The following is a 20,504-nucleotide window of genomic DNA, read 5'->3' as shown; positions in this document are numbered from 1 at the left end:
GAGCTATGGCTAAACCACACAAATGCCAGCAGAAAACCCTATCAGAAGATTCATTCAGGCGCCCTGATCTGTTCCTGGAAAGCAGGGTTGAGGGCTGCTCTCTGCACTCACCCTTCCTGGGAGCTTTGGCTAACACACAGCAGAGCTAACCCTCCATCTGGGAAGGCACTGAAATCCAATCACAAGCATCAGATCCCCCACTCTGGGCTGCAGAATTCCTCAGCTCCTTTGGCAAGCCCTTTTCCAGCACTCACATCCTCCCTTGGGCAGCCATGCTCCCACTCTGCAGTGATCAGCACTGCAGTCCTGCCATACTGAGTAATTCCATCCTCCTTCAAACTGATTTACAAAGTATTTCGGGCAAGTCCAGCTAATAAAATGCCATTTTATGATAAATAATTAAGACAGAGAAGGATAATAAATTTCAAGCAACTGAGTATGTCACTCCAAGCACGATATTAATGGGAGAGTAGTTGAAAGATGCTCATATAATTTGGTTTTCTGTGATTTAGTTCAATTCCACGTGGTTAGACATTAAAAGAGTTCTATCTGTAGCCAAGCTGCCATTTCTAGAAGTATTCTGCCAAAGGGTCTGAGATGATTGCAGAGCAGTTCTGGGAATGGGGAAGTCTCTGCTGAGCGATGAGCTCCAAACCAGGCAGAGGGAAGTGAAGTGCTCCCCTGGGGACTCACCAAGTTCATGATGAAGTAGAGCTCAATGGACAGGTACACAATGAAGAACACACAGGACCAGGGGTTCCGGGCGTAGGACGGCATCATCACATCAGGAAAACTGCATCCCAAAGGACACAGGGTAACAAAATAACTCATGGTACACATCCCACTGCACAGGCAACAGGCACGGGGCATGGGGGGCTGTGTGTGTATAAACCCACACCTAAAGATCTGCACATTTGTATAAAACTCGCAGAAAAAAAATAAATATGGCAAACACATTCCTGGCACATCCCAAACACCAAATGGGATTTTGGTTAAGGGCTGTGCTTTCGTACTTAACAACAGCAGTACAACCTCAGATTTATTCCATCCTTTGCTAATTTCCTAATCCTCAGGGCTCTCCCTGACAGCAGATCAATATTTCCTCACTGCTGTTATCCCAATTTCCTAGCAGACAGGTGAACTGCAGCACAGGAATAGGAAGTTACTTCTCAGCAGCGAGCTGTTGGCTGACAAAGGAGCACAAACACAAATTTTCCCTTCTTGGACCAAGGCCTAACAAAGCTGTTTCCCCTCTTATTGCCCTCCCAGTGATGAAGACATCTGAGTCCTCAGAGATAACTCTGCAGCTGAGGCCACAGTGTCCTAAAGTAAAATGGAACTACAGTTCTTCCCATGCAGGCTGACCCTGGACATCTCTCTCTCTCTTAGACAGAGGAAGGGGGTGACCCATCTGAGACAGAGCATTTCTGCAGATAAACTCTTGCCTCTGCCAGACTCCTTTGGGACAAAGGGACAGCCTGAGATAGAAGAGCATGAACTTACTTTGAAGTGGTCAAAAGCACAAAGAGATTCACCAGGCTGTTCTCTAAGGTATTGAAGTACTGAAAGAAAAAAAAAATTCCCATGACGAACTGCAAGCAGGAATTCATAGGGACATTTTGTTCAAAGAAACAACCAGTCCCCTCACCCCTGTGGATGTGGCACTCCCACAGTTCCCTGATGCCTTCCCTAGAGAAAAGTACTTCAGCACTGGGCCTTTTTGAATGAGAAATGCTGTGTGAAGGGTTGAACCAAAAGCACATTTTTACAGCCACAGCCTGGGCAGCAGCAGGAACCAGTGGCTGCTGGACTCTGCCCACAGCAGTGGAAGTGGCCAAGCTTTGCCCCAGACACCTCCCCTGGGGACAGTGGCAGGAGGCTCTTTTGGCTGAATGAAGGCATCAAGAACAAGGAACAGCCCTGAGAATGTTCCCTTGGGGACATCCTGTCTTGAAGGGAGTTCCCTGCACAGCCTTCCTCCTCAGCAGAGGGTAAAGCAGGGTCACACTGCCAGGCAGCCCTGGAGCAGCCACTCTTTGGTCAAACATGGAACCAACTACGACTGCACTGTCATGTTGGTCTCTTAATGAAAGAGTCAAGATACTCACTGGATCCGAGTGGTTAGGAGAAAACAAGTAAAAACCTAAAGAGGCAGCAGAGAAAACAGAGGAGGAGAGAAAGGAGAAAGAACAAACAAAAATAAAGTCAGTTCAATGTCGAGCAGTGGAGCAGCTCCCAAAGGGAAGGTCCCACACTAACAGTAAATCCTCTCTGACACCCTGAATCTGGAAGACTTTCCCCACAGAGATTTGCCAATAGATGTCATTGGCATTTCACTATTCCTCTTGGAAAATAAACTTTCTGGGGGTGGTTTGGATTGTAGCAGGCACACTCAGGACACAGGCATTTGTGGGGATGCAGATGAAACTGCCAACATTGAAGAAGAGCTGGTGGAAGCAGTGCTTGAGAACACCACTGACTGTGCTCTGGAAGAGGTCAAAAGGACTTTTGTCTCAAAATCAAACACCCAGCTTTCAGATTTTTTGGATGTTTTAACTCTGCCTCCCAGGTGACTGCAGGTGAAATGGGATAAAAGGAAGATCCTGGCAACACTTTATAAAGCTGAATCTGATCAGCTTTATATTCATCCGGGCTGCTCATGTTGCTTTTGGACAATCACTGGTTAAGAGCATCACTTCTCCATCCATAAATACAACTCACCCAGAATAGCAAAAATCACCATGAAGAAAAGCAGGAGGAGAAGGATGTCAATAAATGGTGGGAGGGACTGGAAGATCTGTCGCAGATTTCTGAAAAAATAAGAAAACATTAATAAACTAAAATTCTCACATTTACTCCTCCAGGTTGTCAGGGGAAAGAAAAAAAAAACCCACCACCACCACCCCACACTTGAGGGCTTTCTTCCCACTCCCTCCAAGGATTAAAAGTAGAAAGCTTGCTAAATCAAGATCATTTCCAAGCTACCCATCTGTCCTTTGCAGTCAGCTCTCAGGTACTGCAAACAACACTAATGTCACGCTGTCAGCTCTGCTTCTCCAGACTGAAGAGCAGCCCTGATTCACTGTGCAGTCTCCAGGCAAGCCAAGGAGCAGAGCCAATGCAGCCACACCCCTGTGCTGGTCTCTGAGGTGGTTTATACACCCAAGCCCTGAGTACCATCAGCACATCCACGCTTAGCTCACAACAGAACCATCTCCAACACTCAGGGAAAGACACTGATTTTCCTGGGATGTCTGAAGGAGCTGAGTGCTTTCCTGCTGGAGATTTGCTAAAACACAGGGCACCATTTGCTGAGATTTTGGTATGTCTTCACTGAAGGCTAGAAGCTGGGTAGTTGTAAAAGCAAGTCTTTTGTTACATCAGTTAAATCAGTCCTATGAAGGCAAAGTTATTAGAGTTTGCAGCAGTTTGCAGAAGCCTTCTAACATAAAGTTCTTTAGTCCTGAGTAGAAGCAGTAGCACCTTATTAGCAGCAGTAAAGCCAACAGCAACAACAGCACCCATATTCTGTGTTCCCTCCTAACATTCTTAGTGCATTTTATTTTATTTTTAGCCAATCCAGCTTAAACATGGACCCTCTACAAAAGTGTTGGACCTATCTTAAGCTAAAATTGATGTTCTAATTTTTGTAAATTTTTACACAAATTCTACACATATAGTTCTATCTAGGAATTTCTAGCAAGGCTACATTATTTTTGTTATGACTAGAATTTAACTAACTTTGCAAAAAGCAAGATTACTGAACTATAAACCATAATACGTCTCTTTCGTACTTATTAACACAGGCTCTTACTTTTAAGGTACTTAAAAATGTTGCTTTTATTTGAAAGTAAACGTGCATTTCTACTTCCTATCTGGGTGGGTTCACGTATCTTAATTTCTCACAAGGTTTAAACTCAGTCTTCACATCTTTAGATACTCCTGGGCCTGTGTAAATAAGGCCCAGGGGTGATACAGGTTAATAGGTGGTCAGAGTGTAATGAACCACGTGTAAATGTATCAATCTCTGAGGGTCCAGCTTTTGCAGAGAAGTGGCTAAATTAATAAGCGAGATTGCTCTTCAGAGGTGTTTTGCAAAGCAAAAGAGTTAATAAAGAAAAATAACAAAATAACAAACGTTACTGAAAACAAAAGATAAGCCACACACATGTGTCTGAGAAAATTTCTGACACCTTGCTAAAACACTCCAAAAAGCTCTTCTTCTTCTTCTGTGCTTCTTCCTAAATACTGAATGTTTTAGGAGGGACAACGTGGCTTGCAGTTAATGAAATTAACAACAGGCTTTGAGCTACACTCTCAGAGCCCAATCCATCCTCTTGGGCTGGCCCTGAGCCACTTCCATCAGGGAAAAACACAGAACTTCCTAAACTTCCTCAAATGCCTCAAGGTAAACCGAAACTCTTTCCCTATTTGGAAACACCAGCCAGGTGTGAGAAACGGATTCCTATACAGGGGGGATTTGTAGCTCAACCCTTTCCCCTTCCAGCCCAGCCCCAGGAAGGAGGGCAGAGCCCCCAGGCAGCCCAGCATCACCTTCTGACAGCCCCACAGTAGCGACAGTCCACCAGGAAGATGCAGCGCAGGGCGCGGGTGATGCGCACGTGCGACGTCTGCCGCACCAGCACCACGATGGCCTCCACGAACTGCACCAACAGCACACACGTCTGCAAGAAAGGGAGGGGGGGTGTAAGAAGTGATCAGCCCCATTTCATCAATAAGCCATTTTATTGAGAAATGTCGCCAAATAGAAATTCGAAAAAGCCACAAGCAAAGGGCAGCACCGAGCCGGGATCAGTGCTGGGTGAACCTCAGATCCAGCCTCTACCACGCCATATCCTCCCCTGCTCACAAAGTTTGTTTGTGGGGCTGGTTTTTATACAGTTTTTTGGCCAGAAAGAGGGTCGCCTCATCCTTTTGTCCACTCAGTCATTGTTCCATATTCATATTTCTTTTCTTCCCATCTCACAATCTGGTGAACAGCTTTCCAGGCAGGGCTGGATGTCTGACTGCATTTAGGGGGAACTGGTGTTGGGATGCACACTCAGGCCTATGTAGATAAGATTTCCATCAGGTGTTGATCACTGGGTCATTGGTAATCCCATCTTCCGAGGAGACACATCTCCTGGTGGGGACACCCTTCTTTCTATTGCAAATGCGCTGCTTCCCCTGTTCCTGGCAGAGGCTGCAGTTTCACAATCACTTTTTATTTGTTGGATTCAAAATGATTTTATACCATATATTTCTATAAAACACGAATTAATTCTCTAAAAAATCACCACAGGGGGAATCAGAGGCAAAGCTCTGGCAGACCACCTGCTTATTTGGACATTTGGAGGATGGGAGGTGTCCCTGAGAGTTTTGGGATCTCTCATATGAATCATCTGGCAGCCGGGACACAGCGGCTGCATCATCCCTGCTGCAGTGTGGGCCAATATTTAATCTGGCTCTTTGGGTCTTGGAGGTGCTAAAGGAGAAACTCTGACAATCAAGCAGACAAACTCACCTTGACCATAGTCCTTTTGTGCCTGATAAAGGTTTGGAAGCCCAGCCACCTCATCTTCATGGAGAGTTCGAAGACGACCACGATTAACGCAAAGAGCTCCAGGGTTGCGTGGACCTGCCACAGCACAGGGCTGGTGAGAACAGCAACACAGCAGAGGCCACACTCCTGCCCCTCCTTTTCCAAGGAGCAGGTGGGTTTGACAGCAGTCTGAACATCATCTTGTGGCATGCAGGAAAACCCTAAGCCACTCTTTTATAGCTAACATAGCACCGTCTTTGAAAGTTTCTAGATCTACTGCTTTGTGCTTTTATGAAACCCTGTGCAATTTTCCTCTAAGCAGTACCAGGCCAGAATTTTCTGAAATCCATGTCACTTCTGGGCTGGAGCAACACAGAGAAAAACTTACTGATACATTTGAAACAAAAGGCCAAGACATCAACAACTTGAGCAGAAACCCTTTGAAAAAATGGAGAGTGTAATATTTTAGTGAAAGACAAGAAGGAGAACTGCTCGACAGAGTGATTTTATACAGAAAACGGTTTTCTTTTGAATTAAACATTCTGGAAAATCACAAGGAGGGTCCTCATCTGTGTTCTAGGAGTGGTGCTGCTGAGGTAATGGCACCAGCCCTGACAAACAACTTTGAAGCCATCCCATCAAAGCACACAGACTGCTGAGTTACCTCACAAAAAAAAGGAAAAAAACCCACCCATTTCTGTTACAAAATGAAGAACTGCACAAATCAATAACCAAAATGAGTGTCACTTTCATTGTGGTCTGCCTAGATCACATGGGAAAAGGAAGTTTTGCTGTCTGGCTTATCTGCTGTCAACCATTTACAGAACAAGCCAGGTGGATTTTTTTTTTTTTCTCTTACTGCCTCCTCCTTCCTCTCTGTCTGGCCATGGTTTTCCTCTTGCCCACACTGCAGAGCAAGCAGCCTGTCCCCAGCAGCCCCCAGGTACTCACAAAGATGCCCAGACGGAGCATGGGGACCGCTGGAGCCTCGCAGAGGGACAGCAGCAGGAGCAGCAGGGCCGTGCTCAGCTCCATCAGGTAGAAAAGGTGGTTGTGTGCAAAGAGGTAGGCAGAGAGTGCTTTGGCATTTTTGGGGTGAGTGAAGAACTTGTCATTGTTTTCTCCTTCCTAGCGCAGCAGGAATAAAGGAGGGAACAGCATTAGTGACTCTCAGTGCTATAAAAGAGTGAAGAATGCAGACTTTTATAGCGGTTAGATACAATTCCCAAAGGATTATTGCCATTTACAGCCTGTTGTTGACGTGTTTATTGAGGAATGGACTCTACCCACACGGGACATCCCCTTCTGGTCATAACCACATTTCAGTAATTAAATTCTTCAATATCCACAAACTCCTGCTTCAGAAACCCCTGAGCCTTTTCACAATGAGGCAGAGATCTGGGAGAATTTCTAGAGGCAGGCAAACAAACTTCAGCCAACAACCCAACATAAACACAGCACTTCATTTATTTGCAACTACTTCCACATGTTTACAGACTTATTTGATTAAACTTCTCCAGGACAGAACAGGAAAACACCCAGATAAGCTCCGGGGCACCTGGCTGACAGTTGTTCCTCCTTATCTTGGCCTTGCAAAATGTCTGGGAGAAAATATTGGAGCACACACAGTGTTTTCCTGCTTCAGGAAGGTAAGACAGACTCCATGAAAAATTAACAAGTCTCTATGCTGATCTGTCATTCCCTCTTAACTAGAAAGCTTAATTAACATTAAAAGGTCAGATATTCCATTTAACACTTAGCCTACAACTGATTTTCAAACAGCTACATCGTGACTATTTTTTACCCCTAGGATGAAACTTAATTCGGCGAGATTTTAGAGGGTTTTCATGCAGAACCACCCAACAGCTTCTTCTCTTTCTCGAGTCAACAGTTTTGGCAAGGGAGCTTTTGTCACTCACAGGAAACTTGCTGCCTCTTGGGAACTGTCATAAGAGATCACTTTTCCCCAGCAGGGTCACATGGATGCACAAGAAGTGGTGAGGTTTTATTTAAATTAACATCTTTCCAAGCAGGCAATTACTGCAAGGACAGTCAAGCTATTACTATCAAAGCAGAATAGCCGTGATTGCAAATGGATAACGAGGTCAGGGAACTCTCCTTTAGGAAGTGAAGCATTCTCCAGACTCGCCCAGGAGAGGGTTCCCAATGCTTCTCACTTATTCCAGCTCACACAGGGTTTCAGAACAAACACTGCTGGTCAGAGAGCTGGGCTGGAGCAGGACACAGCCAGCCCTGCAAAGAGCCCAGGCTGAGATCAGCAGGGTGATTCCCATCCACGCCCCCCAGAACACACTTGCAGAATGACAAACAGCCTAAATCCTGCCTCTTGGGAGCCAGGCAATTCCAAACGTGGCTGGACAGCAAAGCTCTCTTACCCAGACCCGACACTTGCCTGCAGCCACTGCTCACAAAACTCTGTTTAAGTGATTCTACTTAATTTCAAGGACAGTGTCATCGTGGCCATTGGTCAAGGCAGCAGCAGCAATCATCCCTATCCGAAGGGCCAGGCCTGCTGTGCCCATTACCATCAGAGCTGCAGCAGCTCAATGACCCTTTGCAGAGCTGCTCTAATAATCAGGAGTTTCAACAAAAGCCTGGGAGGGAGGTTGGAGCCACCCTGCCATCGTCAGGGCTGCCCCAGCACACCACGGAGCTCAAGTGTTGCCAAGGTCCAGCCTACACTGTTTTAAAATATCTGAGAAGCGAGATTTCTCAGTCCTGTGGGGTCAGAGCAGGGAAGAACAAATGGTTTCTCTCACCTTGCAGTGGCTTAAACAAAAAAGAAACCCAATTATGTCCAAGCACCTCGGAGCTTTGAAAGGGAATGAAGAGAAGGAAGGACGGACAGTAATGGAACCAGCAACAATTTCAGACTGGCCAGCTTTGGGAGAAGCTCAGTTTTGGTGGCTAATTCCTCACACCAGATGTACAGCAAGCTTAAAAATGCAAACCCTTTGTTGCAGTAAGAATGGTGGTTCTGGTAACTGAAGCATGGGTAGGGTTTGATTCTTTATTATTTTAAATATTATAAATTTTGCTCCTGGCTGATCCTTATCCCAGCCAGCATCCTTTAGTCCTGTAGAAATCAAGACCTCTGCTTTCTCTCATATCTCACATGACCTGCAGGACTTGACTGACTCTAACTGGGCCAACCAACCAACCCCATGGCCAAATCTGCACTTCCAGAACAGGAGACATCCCCAGGAGAGCACTGACCATTCCTCCTGGAGTGACTGTGGAGATGAAATGACAATCTGTGACCAGCTACAAAAATCTCCATGCCAAGGTGGCACGACTGGGCATGTGCTGAGCCCCCCAACCACTACAGCCCTTGGGAGAGGGTGGGTATTTTGTTATTCATTTGCTCCAAATGACTTCCAAAGCCCATCTGGAGGTGCCTCCAGCACCGCCCCACTCCTGAAGCAGAATCCTTGGCAAAGCACCGAATTTTCAGCCCCAAAACAGAAGCTGTTTGTTTCCCACGACCAAGAACCACCGTAGCTGCTGCAGCCCACCCTCCCCTAGACCCAGCAGGGCTCACCTGGAGGTAGATGGCCGCCTCCTGGTAGTTCATCTCCCAGTTGTGCCGGGCAGAGCTCTGCTGGGCGCAGCACTCCCTGGCCGCGGGGCTGGAGGCGTCATTGACCACGTCGTAGCTGCCTCCATCTGCAGCAGAGAAACAGGGATTGACCATCAGGGAAGCTGGGATGGAGGAGCACGAGGCTCTGGGATCACAGACAGGCAGAGTAGCTGGGAAAGTGGCAGCTTGTACACTGACAAATGGACTCTTGGCAGGTAGGAGCTTTAAAGAGACGCTCAGACCCAGCACTTTCACACAGGAATGCTCCCCAAAGATCATCAGAGCAGACAGCTTCCTATTCAACACAGCAGGCAGCTCTCCTGGCTCACACGTGTGTGCTGTCATGCCTGAAGCTTGCTAGCAGCATCAGACACTAGAACCAGGCAGGTAACAGCCACCAGACTCCCAGGACACCCAGCCCAGGGAAGAAAAGAGGGTTTGCTGAAGGAGCAAGAAGCTTTTGCACGTGTCCTTGGAGCAGAAGCCAGGGAAGGACAGACACAGCACTGCCCCTGCCATGGGGCACTAATGTGAGGAGAAAAGCTGTCAGTACTTCGAGTGGAAAGCCCCATTTCTCACAGCACTTCAGAGTCACTAAATAACACATCTTCGCAGCACTCTGAGGTGCTGCTAAGTACTGACACCCCTCTGATGCAAACAAACTGCAAGATGAATTTTCTGTTCACACTCCACACATTGACTCGGAAATTTCTGAGTGCTCGTCCTTCCTCACCAGCAAAGAACTGTAGAATAACGCCATACTGAACATTTGAACCAGATTGTGTAAATGAAGATTTTGTTTAAAAAGCCCCAAAACAATTCAATTGCAAGGAACTCCCAGGCAGAGCTACACAGACACAGTGTCCTTCCTATGGGAGAGTTACACAGGGCATGTCTGTAAGCTCCAAAACAATTGCCATCTTTGCATTCTGCAGCCTCAGTGCTATTAAGACAGATGACAACTAAGCAAGAAGACAATTACTGTACAAAAAGGGAATGTCACTTGTTTTCTTCTTCTGGGACCGGGGGTTTTATTTTACTTTTGACAAAGAATACTGAGCAGAGAACCCACAGCAGTGAGACCTGCCTAGGGCCTGTGGTAGAGCTAGCCACACTCAGTTCTCCAGAGTTTCAAACATTTCCCACATCACATGGTTGTTCCTGCTTTCAGAAGAGACTTCCCTCCTCCAGTGCCTCCTGTTCCCAAAGTGGGTACATGTGAAGTTGAGCTTGCCAGCACAGCAGTGCTGATTTCCCCCTTATTTTATGAGCACAGGAGCTGTGGTGTGGCAGCTTATTCTCTCTGTGCTCCAAGTTGTTATCTGAGAGTGGGCAAAAAAAGCACCACGAGGTTCTTTTCCCCTTCTCATGACAGCCTGCTGAAGATTTGCTGTGACAAAATAATCCTCGATGAATTACTGATTCAGTCTCTCCAGAACACCCTCTGGAGTGGTGGAGAGGGAGCCCATGCCAAAAACTCTGCACTCGCCAAGAGAAATGGCACCATGTGCTCCTGGCAGAGGCAGGGAGTGGGAAGAAATCAGAACCCCTTGAGCAGTGCACAGCCACAGCTGCCTCTCCCACCCCCTAAATCAAATCAAGATAACATTTCTCTGGGGTTTCTGAAGCCCATCCAGATTGCACACTCAGGTTGCTGAGCACTCTGCAGCACGAAGCCTGTTTCTTTTCCTTGCTGCCCCCACACCCTTAAAATACCACTCAAAATCTGGACAAATGTTTGAATGAGGCCGGTTCCTCCCCCACACCCCTTGATTTAGCACAGTTCTTGAAAAAAAAAAACCAAAAACCTGAATGATGGAGTTTTTATTTATCCATGGAGCTAGAATGGCAGCCTTCTGGTTTGTCTGCTTTTTAACTAAGATGACAGCCATATGCAAAAATCAGAAGCGTTATATAGCAAGCTCTAAAAAGTTCTTAAATGTTATTATTTACAGAGCTTTTGCTGGGGACGTGTCTCAAAAAGACAGACTCCCTCAAACTGCAGCCTGAGAGCAAAACCTTTTCACATTTGATGCTTAACAGTTACAGGAGGAGCATATCTTCATTAGAACCTGGATTTTAAGTTACAGATTATATAAAATTTAAGAGGATCAAAACACACTGTGGCCAAACCAGCAAAGGCCTGTAGCATTAACCTAAACACCAACACACTGAACCCTGCCAAAAGATGCCAAAATCACCTTTAACCCTGAAGCAGCTCTTTTGCCAAAATTAACCTCTCTGGAAAGGATTGACACCGGGAAAAGACACACCCCAGCAAAAACCCAGGACAGGACCCCACTCAGTGCTTCCCACAGAAGCTGGAAACAGAAGAGCTGTCCCAGCTCTGAGACCAACGTCGCAAATACAAAACAGCACTCAGAGATGCAGATCAGAAACGAGAAGCAGCTCTAGAAATCAAGATGCTTTCCTGCTGTCTAAACCAGGCACAGACAACAGAAAAGGCACTGAAGTGTTCCGGCGGGGAGCTGCATTTTGTGGATCAGCTCCTCTCCCCATCAGGTACCAGAAGGTTGATCTAGCATCCCCGAGGCAACAGCATCATCTGGGTCATAAATAATAATAAAAATAATAATAAATTTGAAGAGCAGCCCTCTGACTGTGTGCTTGGCAGCCCTCCAGCGAGCTAATTTCCTCAGCTGCTCCCATGATAACAATGACACAGACTAATGCAAGCTCGGCTCCGCTCGTGCTGCACAACATCCCCGACGGCGTTTACCATCAGTATGGAGCTCAATGAGATAGGAGGATCTCTCCACGGGGCTCCCGGAGTCCTCGAAGTAGATGGCAGGAGGCAGCTCTCTCCACTGCATGGCAGCCGCCGGTGCCGGCAGCCGGGCACGGCCCCGGCTCCTCCCGCCTCCCTCCCGAAAGCCGGTCCTCGCCGCTTCCTCAAGGGAAAGCTCCGCACAGAAGGCTCCGCTCTGCCGCCCGCACAGCCGAGCGGCTGCTCTCCCCTCCCCTCGGAGTGAGGAAGGCGGCTGAGACCTCAGCGAGCGCCTTTCCCCGGGTGTTTCCCAGGGCGAGGTTCGGGAAGGCAGAGGCGCAGGACGGGGAGCCGCCGCAGGCAGGAGCGCGCTGGCGGAGCGGGGACGCGTGTGCTGCGCTCTGGTGTGCTGGCATTTAGCACAGCTCGCTCGCCAGCCAGCACGATGAGCTAACGGCAGAGGAGCCCAAAGTGCTGAGCAGGCACGGCGAGGAATCTCCAGCACCAAAAACAACAAAATAGGTGTTTCAAAGTTCGCAGCGCCGAAGGAAGCGAACTGAGCCGGTCACAGATGGCAACGCTTCCTTCCTTACACTCGTGTAACTTATCCCAGCCGATCACTGAAAAGAGACACAGGGAGGCAGGGAGGGGGGGAAAGAAAAAAAGGGGGGAAAAAAAAACAAAAAGGAAAAGCAAAACCAGCTGGCTGCTTACACAAGGCATCCGGAACGAGACTGCCGGGACTCCAGCATTTCCATTCAGTGCAGCGGAGCATGCTCCTGTGTAAATAGTTTCCATATGTCATCATTACAATAAAAAACAAAAAAAAACAAGGAAGAAAGAGAAAGAGCATAAACTTTCCAGAGCCCAAACCTCTCCCTCTGTAAAACAAATTCCCTGCTTAGGGGAAGGAAAAATTCTCCATGGGCTGAGAGCAAACAAACTCCTCTCTTTCGGAGGAGCTCATGCAGCCACGGGGGATCTCCAGGGCAGAGCTGAGAGGGGAATAAGGGACAGAAAACATCCACAGGAGGCTGGGATAAATCATCCTTCCCAGCCAGCTATTATATATCAAACCAAAGTCACTCTGGAATTCCACGGGGTTTGGTGTCTGCACGTCTTTAAATAAATAATAGTTTTTAAAAACAATTCCAACAAACTAGTAACCTCCTAGAAATTCAGAGAGTTATAAAGCAACCCTACAGGGCAGCTCTTCCATTTGCCTCGGAGCTCTCCCAATCTGGCTCTCATTAGCCAGTTTGCCAGATGTTCTGCTTTCCAGATAGAACACGCTTTTTATGGCCCTGCGCTGAAACAGACTGAGATTCCCCAACTGGCTCAGTGCCTGGCTCCAAAGCCTTCACTGGACTTACCAGGGCTTTCTCCTAAATGGCTGAGGGTGCTTTGGATGCTACTTTCCACCCTGCCCAGATATTGCTATTTTAGCAAGTACAGCTATGATGACAGAACACTGCAGGACATGTGAAGGCAGAAGTGACTTAAATCAGCAAAAAATATCCTTATTCTGTCAGTCATACTGTTCACACATCACGTGTGGAGTCCATGTAAGATGCAATATGCAAGTCACTCCAGTGAGTTCCATGTGTGAGTGATATTTCTCTGGACAGGCAAAAAAAGAAATGCCAAGGACACACAACTTTGGAGACAGGAGACACCTTCATTCACGTGGCCTTGCAAGATCCCTGACTCACCAAACGAGGGCAGAGGAAGGAAGGCATCACCTCCTGCATTTGGAAAGGTCAAACTATCCAGGGCACAGAGTCTGGGCAGCTCCAGTCACCAGTGTGTTCAAGTGTTCAAGGCTGGATGGGGCTTGGGGCCCACCTAGTGTATTGTGTCTGCTCCTTCCAATCCAAAGCATTCTATGATTTTACCATTCTACCATTCAGTTGGAGCCTTTTTTTTTTTTTTTTTTTTTTTCAGGCTTTGCATTCCTCACTGCCATAACCCTCTCTGTTTCTCACACCCTCCATCTGCACTGGATCTGTAATTCCCAAACTCAGCCACAGAGCCCAAATTTTGGTTCAATACAAACATCACCAGCCATCCCACAGCACTGAACATGAGCCCATGGAAGAAGGCAGATCCCAGCAGCATCAAAGGTTCTCTTGGTGTTTCCTGGCTCTCCTGAGCTCACACCCAAGACCTGTCCAGTGCAGGATCCCTGTGCTGGCTGAGGTTTCTGGCTCTCAGTGACATTGCTCCCTGAGGCTGTGGTGAGGATGGACAGGGAGACTCTCTCCTGGGAAACTCTCATCAGCTGCACCACAGGGAATCCATTAAAAAACCAACCAGAAACAAGGTAAATGCCTACCCTTCCCCAACGCAATCTGTTCAGGCATCTTCAGTCCCAAGGCCAAGATCTGAAGTCAAGTATTGGAGTTGTCCCAGCACCAGTGATGGCATTTTCCCTTCCAAGGGCCATGCGGCTTCACCTCCAAAGGATTAATCTGCCCTCCCTCCTCCAAGGAGGCTGATAAGGAACTGCCCCTTCCAAGCACTGAGGCACAAACACACATGTGCTTGTCTCTTCAAGGCCAGGCTCACCTACCCGGGAGAAAAAAGAGCTGGAAGCTGCCTGGAAAGCACAGCTGGTCTGGCCCTTGGCAACACATTTCAGAGGTGAGGCAGGCGCACAGGGAAATCACTGCCTTTGTGGCCTGATTGCCAGTTCTGCACCGTGCCAACAGGAGCATCGCCGGACTGGTCTTTGTGGCCCCAAACGTCCTGGTGCCTGTCCTGTGTCAGGGGACAATGTGAGAAGGAGCAAAACAGCCATAGGGAAGTCTAAACAATTTGCTGTCAGTTTGTTGCCCAGAAAAAAAGGGCATCTCCAACAGAGAGCAGTGCCAAGCCCTTCTGCTACAAGAGAAATAATCTCCTTCGGAATATTCCGAGGCAGCGTAACTGAGTCATGCTCTTCCTTGGAGACAACGGCAGAAACATATGCAAGGGCCTCAGGGCTCTTTGTCTTACTGTATTCTCACAGCACTCACTGTGAAGCTCAACAAATAAAGTCACTTCAGCTTCCTATTTAACAGAGGAAAGTTTGTTTTTGTTTTTTTTTTTTAAAGAATACGGACGTTGCCGCTTCCTGTCAGCGGTAAAAGGCGACTGTCCTCGCCTTGACTCGAGGATGCAGCGAGTTCCTCCAGCCCCAACACAAGCTCACACCGTGCCTTCATCACCACAGGGAGCTGAATCCTCGTGAAGGAGGAGCAGATGTCCCTCAGCATGGTAAGTCACATTTTATATATCATTGCCTCTTCTCAGTCGTGCTGCCGGGCTCCTTCCACGGAAGACAGCTTACGCCCAGCACTGCTTAATTAGGGGCCCGCCGTACCCTTGCTAACATCTGCACTGCACACATGTAAAACCCCCGGTGCACAAGCTGAACACGATGCCACAAGAGCTGCAGCATGGTTTAGTCCCAGCAGAAAGCCTGGCTCCATCCAGCTGAGTGAGGCAGAGCCAGTTAACCCTTTGCTCTGCAAACTCCAAAATAATTGCCAGTTTTGCCTTCTGCAGCCTCAGTGCTTTTAAGACAGAGGGAAACTAAGCAAGAAGACAATTACCGTACAAAAAGGGAATGTCACTTCAAAAAGTGAATGTCACGGGAGAAGAGCCATGATGATTCACTTGGATATTCACTTCCTGCACCACCCTCTTGGAGACAGAGACATTTGTAAGGAAGAATTTTTTTTAAAAAAATAAAATTAAATTAAAGACTTCCAGGAAAATAAGGATGAGGATAATTTTACCCATCCACAGCAGCCAAGTTGGGTTGGTTGGAGATCCTCATCTGTGCAGTTCACTGCCTCGTCTCCCCAGGACACCTGCTCTCCTCTGATCTCATCCCTGAGTCACTCTGGCTTTTTTTTTTTTTTTTTTTTTCCTCTCTTGAAATATTATGTGGGAAGTTTTGGCCAGGAACTGTTTGATCCTGGGACAACTTTCACTCCTGAATTCATAGCAGCAAGAGGCAGAGGGGCAGACCCCTCCTTTTTGGGATGTTTGGGATCCATAACTAGGTTAGCAAGACTTCAGCAGCTGAAGATGAACTGACAGCTGCAAACCATCCCCTGTGTAAACCCTTTCCACAAAGCTGCCTCCTGACAGATGTGGGATTAAATCCTCCTGCATCTGAGAGTCCATGAAATATCACAGGGAGAGCTGGAATCAGGCATTCCTTCAGTATAAAGCTGTGGAACACAGGAGTTGCTGCTTGTCAACAGAGCTGCAAAGCCAAATCCAAAGCATTTTTATTCAGCAGAAGTCCCACAAAATGAAAGGTTGCATTAGGAAGCTATAATTAAGAATCTCACTTGTGTCAAGCCAAATTGCTGCCGGTTTCATATCCTTTATTTCTTATCTTAACAAATGAACCACAACACCACAAAAAGGAGAAGCCAAAACCACAACAGAAGGATCACCTACAACTCACATTATCCCTCCTTTCAGCAGCCAATACGCTCCATAATCTCATCAGTCCGATCGTATCACGGCAACAAAGGCTTTACACACACTGAGATAAAATTATACCATAACTGGAATTAAATATCTGAGTCATTGAGGGGCTCCATGGAACAACTAATGAATGAGAAAAACAATTGGAAACAGTTAAGGCTTTGCTGAACTGAACCAAAAAGGGAAAAGAGAAGAGACAACTCTGCCTAAGGCAGAGAGAGAGGCCAGACCTGAAATACACACACACACACATTTCTAATTCAGAATTTTTGAGGAAATAACGGAAAGAGACAATATCAGAGTCCCTCAGCTATAGCATTTCTTCAACATATCCTGTTACATGAAGGAATTTCCTCTTTTTGTTCCAAAAAGGGAAACCAGCATCTCCTGCTTTTAACACATTAAAGATCTGCTTTGGCTTCGCTAACAACACAATGTCAGCAGTTTAAGAGCACGTTCCTCATTTCAATTCTCCAAAGCGCAGCCTTTGGATTTCCCTGATGCAGTTTGGAAAGATGTTTGATTAAGCTGCAATCTGGCCTTTTTAACTAGAGTAGTGTGCTGCCAGGACTGACTGCCAGCTCCAGCCGCCAGCGGCTCTCCAGGGAAGTCTCAGAGTTAGCAGTGGGAAGCAGAAGAGGAAGCTCTTCCCTTTGGGAGAAACCAGGATTAATGTGGGTAGCAAACCCCCAGCATGGCCAAAGCAGCACTAGAATGAAGAAGGCAGTAATAAGGTATGTGCCTCACTGACCTTTTTTTTTTTTCCCTGAAGAAAGAGGGAGAGCAGGAAAACGACATAAATTTAAAAGTTAAATAACAAACTCTCGACGTCTTACCATGACAGGCTGAGACCAATTAAAGTTATTTGCTGTGGTGCAGCAATGATAAGGAGGTAATTGTGTTTTGTAGTGTTAGAACACGGCTCCACCAGGCTGATTCCTTTGAAATACAACACTGCCAGATCTCCTCTGCCTTGTCCTTCAGACAGGAAAGAGAAGCTGCCAACTTCAGAGGAAGACACATGTCAAGGAGCAGGGAAAACCCCAGCCCCAAGTGCTGAGGAACTGTTCTCCATTAGGAAAAAAAGGCTTCTGCACATGTGGTGGAAACCACTGCTGACAGGAACTGGAGGTTGCATTTAATGGCTGGAGAGGAAGGAAGGAGTTCAGCCATTAATGTGACATCTGTTGAACAGCTGGTTTTCCCTCAGCTGGTCCTAACTTCAAGTCCTACAGCCCTCACACAGAACCACATCTTCAGAAAATGGGCAACTTTGACTTCAAAAGTCTTCCACATACACAAAAAAAGTCTCCTTTTATTCCAGATTTTAGAAGAGCTACTGCTGGTTTCCCATTGTTGTGCCTGGAAATCTTGGCTGGCTGGCCTGCAATCCCCTGCCTGGTGCAAAACACCTTCTGGGGCTGGAAGAAAGTCACTCTCACTGCAATGTACAGACTGCCTAAGCTGCAGCCTTAAAAATCAAAAGTCATCTGCTGATTTTTTAAATGCTAACCTTTAGAATCAGCTGTTTAATCTCTATTTACCATGGGGATGGAAGAATAGGTCATACAATGACTGTGTCATCTGGCTTTTCAGCAAATACAGAATACATTCAGTATTTCTTGAGCTTCCCTGTAGCACTACTGGAGTGTTGAACCCTGAACTCCTGACAGGCTGAACTCATTTAAAATGCTTTTTTTATTTCTCAAGTCCTTTATAGCACCTTTAACTCTGCTGACCACATTTCTCTTCAGGATTTTCCTCCACCCCCAGGTCTTATTCCTTCATTGGATGTATATTGATCTACATATCTGTGTATCTTTTCTGTTAGCTAGCCCAGGCATGCTGCTACTGTGACTTTTTGCTGCCTCTGCAACAGCTTTAAAGCTTCCACAAACATTTCTGTTTTCTACACATTCGTGCTGCCTCAAAGTATAGAAAATTTTGAATGGTTAAGTCTTCTCCGTTGCAACCCCTAGAGATAAGGTCCTGCCACCAGCCTTGTATTTGAAAGGAAAGGGCTTTGACTTGGTCACTTCACCCCTCAAATGTCAAAATTCTCCTCAACACTCCCAGGATTGATCACTCAGCCATAATTCCACAGGCATTCCTTCATTTGGTTAATGAAGACCAGGAACACATTTGTGCACTCTAGTGAAATCCACTTCGCTCTCGAGCCATCAACTTTCCCAAATCTCTGGGGCATAGTGAAAACACTCTCTCTCTGCAAAACAGTTATAGCTGGAATAAAACACAGCCATTCCCAAGCGGCAGTGCAGAAACACACGTGTTATGTGGGAAACACGAGTGCAGCTGAGATGGCCAGCCCCACAGAATCAGGGGTTTTAACACGGCTGTGCAGACACACACATCCTAAATTCTCTTCCCCCACACGTAAGCAGGAGAGAAAAAGCCTTTTGTTCCACACAGACATCACCAGATCGTGGTTGTAAAGGCAGCACTGGATGCTGCAAACCCCCATGGGTAGGATTCAAACCACAGCATCTCCCTTTGCCATGCTCAGGATCTGTCCCCAAGCTCACCTCTGCTGCCTGCCTGTCCCCCAGTGTAGTGGTTTTCTGTTTGCTGAATTTTGTTTGCTAAATTTAGTGTAATGGTTTAAGTGGTTTTTACTTTCTTATTTTTTTGGGGAGATAAGATTAGGAGAAGCAAAGCAGGCTTAAATTGAAAGGTAAATAGATTTATTAACACGGACAAAAAAGAGAGAAAAAAAGAAAGAAAAAAAAGCCAAATGAAACTTCTAAATACTTCTTTTCCTTTTATAAACTGTTTAATTTCTTATGAACGTAACTTGTGATTTTTAGTTAGTTTTACTATTTAAACATGATTTTTCCTTATTTTGGGAGAGGAGTCTCTCTAGAATCTCCTGGAGATAATTGCTATAGGAAAAAAAAAAAACAGTCAGGTGGCTCTTAATGTCACAAATTTGCAACTGCTTGGAATTTTTGCCGATTGTGCAGCTTTACTTATTAGCAGCTTTTCTTTCGGTTACTTATGGGCTTCTTAGCGTGTTTGGGGTACTGCTCAAGAAAGCATTTTTTTAGTATAAAACAAAGATTCTTTTCTTCTATCTCTAAAATTGTCTCTGTCTTATAAGAAATGGAGACGTAACACCCAGGTGAGGCACAGGTGCCCCTGCGGAACTGCTCACCGAGAGCAGATGGCCCAAACCCCAACGCTGCTCCTGCAGCTCCCCAGAAAGAAAGCAGCCATGTGAAAACCAGCCTTCCTCTCCACATGCAAAAAGCAATTATGTTATAGACACAGAGAGAGAGAGAGAGAGCCCTGCGAGGTCCAGATCAAAAGGCAGAGACATGGGAGGCAGGAGAAAAGACCGATCGAATTCACCGCACTTTTCCCGGCTTAAGGATCAGAAATGGAGCGTTCTGGCTCATAAATTCTACTTCCAGCAAATTCAAGCCTAAATCCCCCGAAGGCAATAAGGAAAAGGCAATCAACAACAACTCTAACCACTTCACAGATGCTCCTGTTTAGTTTATACAGCACTTCTTACAGCATTGAAACGGGTAAAATGGGATTTCAACGCAGGGGGGCTGACGGCAGCAGGCAGGATTCCTCAGTGAAGATACCAAGGGCAAAGGAAGTTCTGAGAAGCATCATATTGGTTATGATGAGTGAACTCAGCGTGCTCAGCCTTTGCTCATTTTAATCTGCCAGTACGCAGGCTTGGCTGAAGGGAACATCCTGCATCTACAGTGCCTTAAAAATCCACAGGAACCACGAAATGAGGGGGGAAACGCACAAACTGATGCGTTCCCTGGGAAGCCATGAAAAAACTAATCACTATTTGTTTCCAACTGTTGTTCCGCTTCCTGAGCCAAATGTTTCCAAGTCAGCTGTGGTGGCTGAGGAGTGACCGGTTCGAGCTGGAAAGTTGACAATTTAAAATTGCAGCTCCAACACTTTCAAACTCCTTAACGTCTTTTATAATTCCAGGACCACCTGCTCAAAAAAGCAGAGCCCTCTGATGACACGACACGTGCCCTTATCCCACATTTCCCAATGAAAGCAATCAGCTCAGGGAGCAAACACCCAAGGCTACCCTGTTCTGCTCTCGCCCCAAAAAGGTGGGACTTGTGCTGGAGAAGAGGCACACAAAGGGC

At 46.6% G+C, this 20,504-nt stretch overlaps 1 protein-coding gene across 4 annotated transcripts in view; it reads right to left on the bottom strand.

Annotated features, from left to right (window-relative positions):
* TPCN1 (two pore segment channel 1) overlaps nucleotides 1-20,504 on the bottom strand; it is a 43,359-nt gene that overhangs the window by 15,541 nt on the left and 7,314 nt on the right. For 3 of the 4 annotated variants that reach the window (XM_066331344.1, XM_066331343.1, XM_066331346.1), the window contains exons 3-10: nucleotides 9,105-9,229; nucleotides 6,494-6,670; nucleotides 5,525-5,638; nucleotides 4,555-4,685; nucleotides 2,722-2,810; nucleotides 2,109-2,143; nucleotides 1,504-1,562; nucleotides 694-793 (exon numbers count right to left, since the gene is read on the bottom strand). In XM_066331344.1, the coding sequence (XP_066187441.1) occupies nucleotides 694-793; nucleotides 1,504-1,562; nucleotides 2,109-2,143; nucleotides 2,722-2,810; nucleotides 4,555-4,685; nucleotides 5,525-5,638; nucleotides 6,494-6,670; nucleotides 9,105-9,229 (830 nt within the window). Of the gene's footprint in view, nucleotides 1-693; nucleotides 794-1,503; nucleotides 1,563-2,108; nucleotides 2,144-2,721; nucleotides 2,811-4,554; nucleotides 4,686-5,524; nucleotides 5,639-6,493; nucleotides 6,671-9,104; nucleotides 9,230-11,883; nucleotides 12,651-20,504 lie in introns of all 4 variants that reach the window. The other variant, XM_066331345.1, reaches the window with a different exon arrangement.

This window comes from Sylvia atricapilla, chromosome 17 (genome assembly GCF_009819655.1).
Source record: "Sylvia atricapilla isolate bSylAtr1 chromosome 17, bSylAtr1.pri, whole genome shotgun sequence".
In the NCBI taxonomy this organism is placed as follows: Eukaryota; Metazoa; Chordata; class Aves; order Passeriformes; family Sylviidae; genus Sylvia; species Sylvia atricapilla.
Note: the sequence above shows the minus strand (reverse complement) of the source record. Positions and strands in the feature narration are given on the sequence as shown.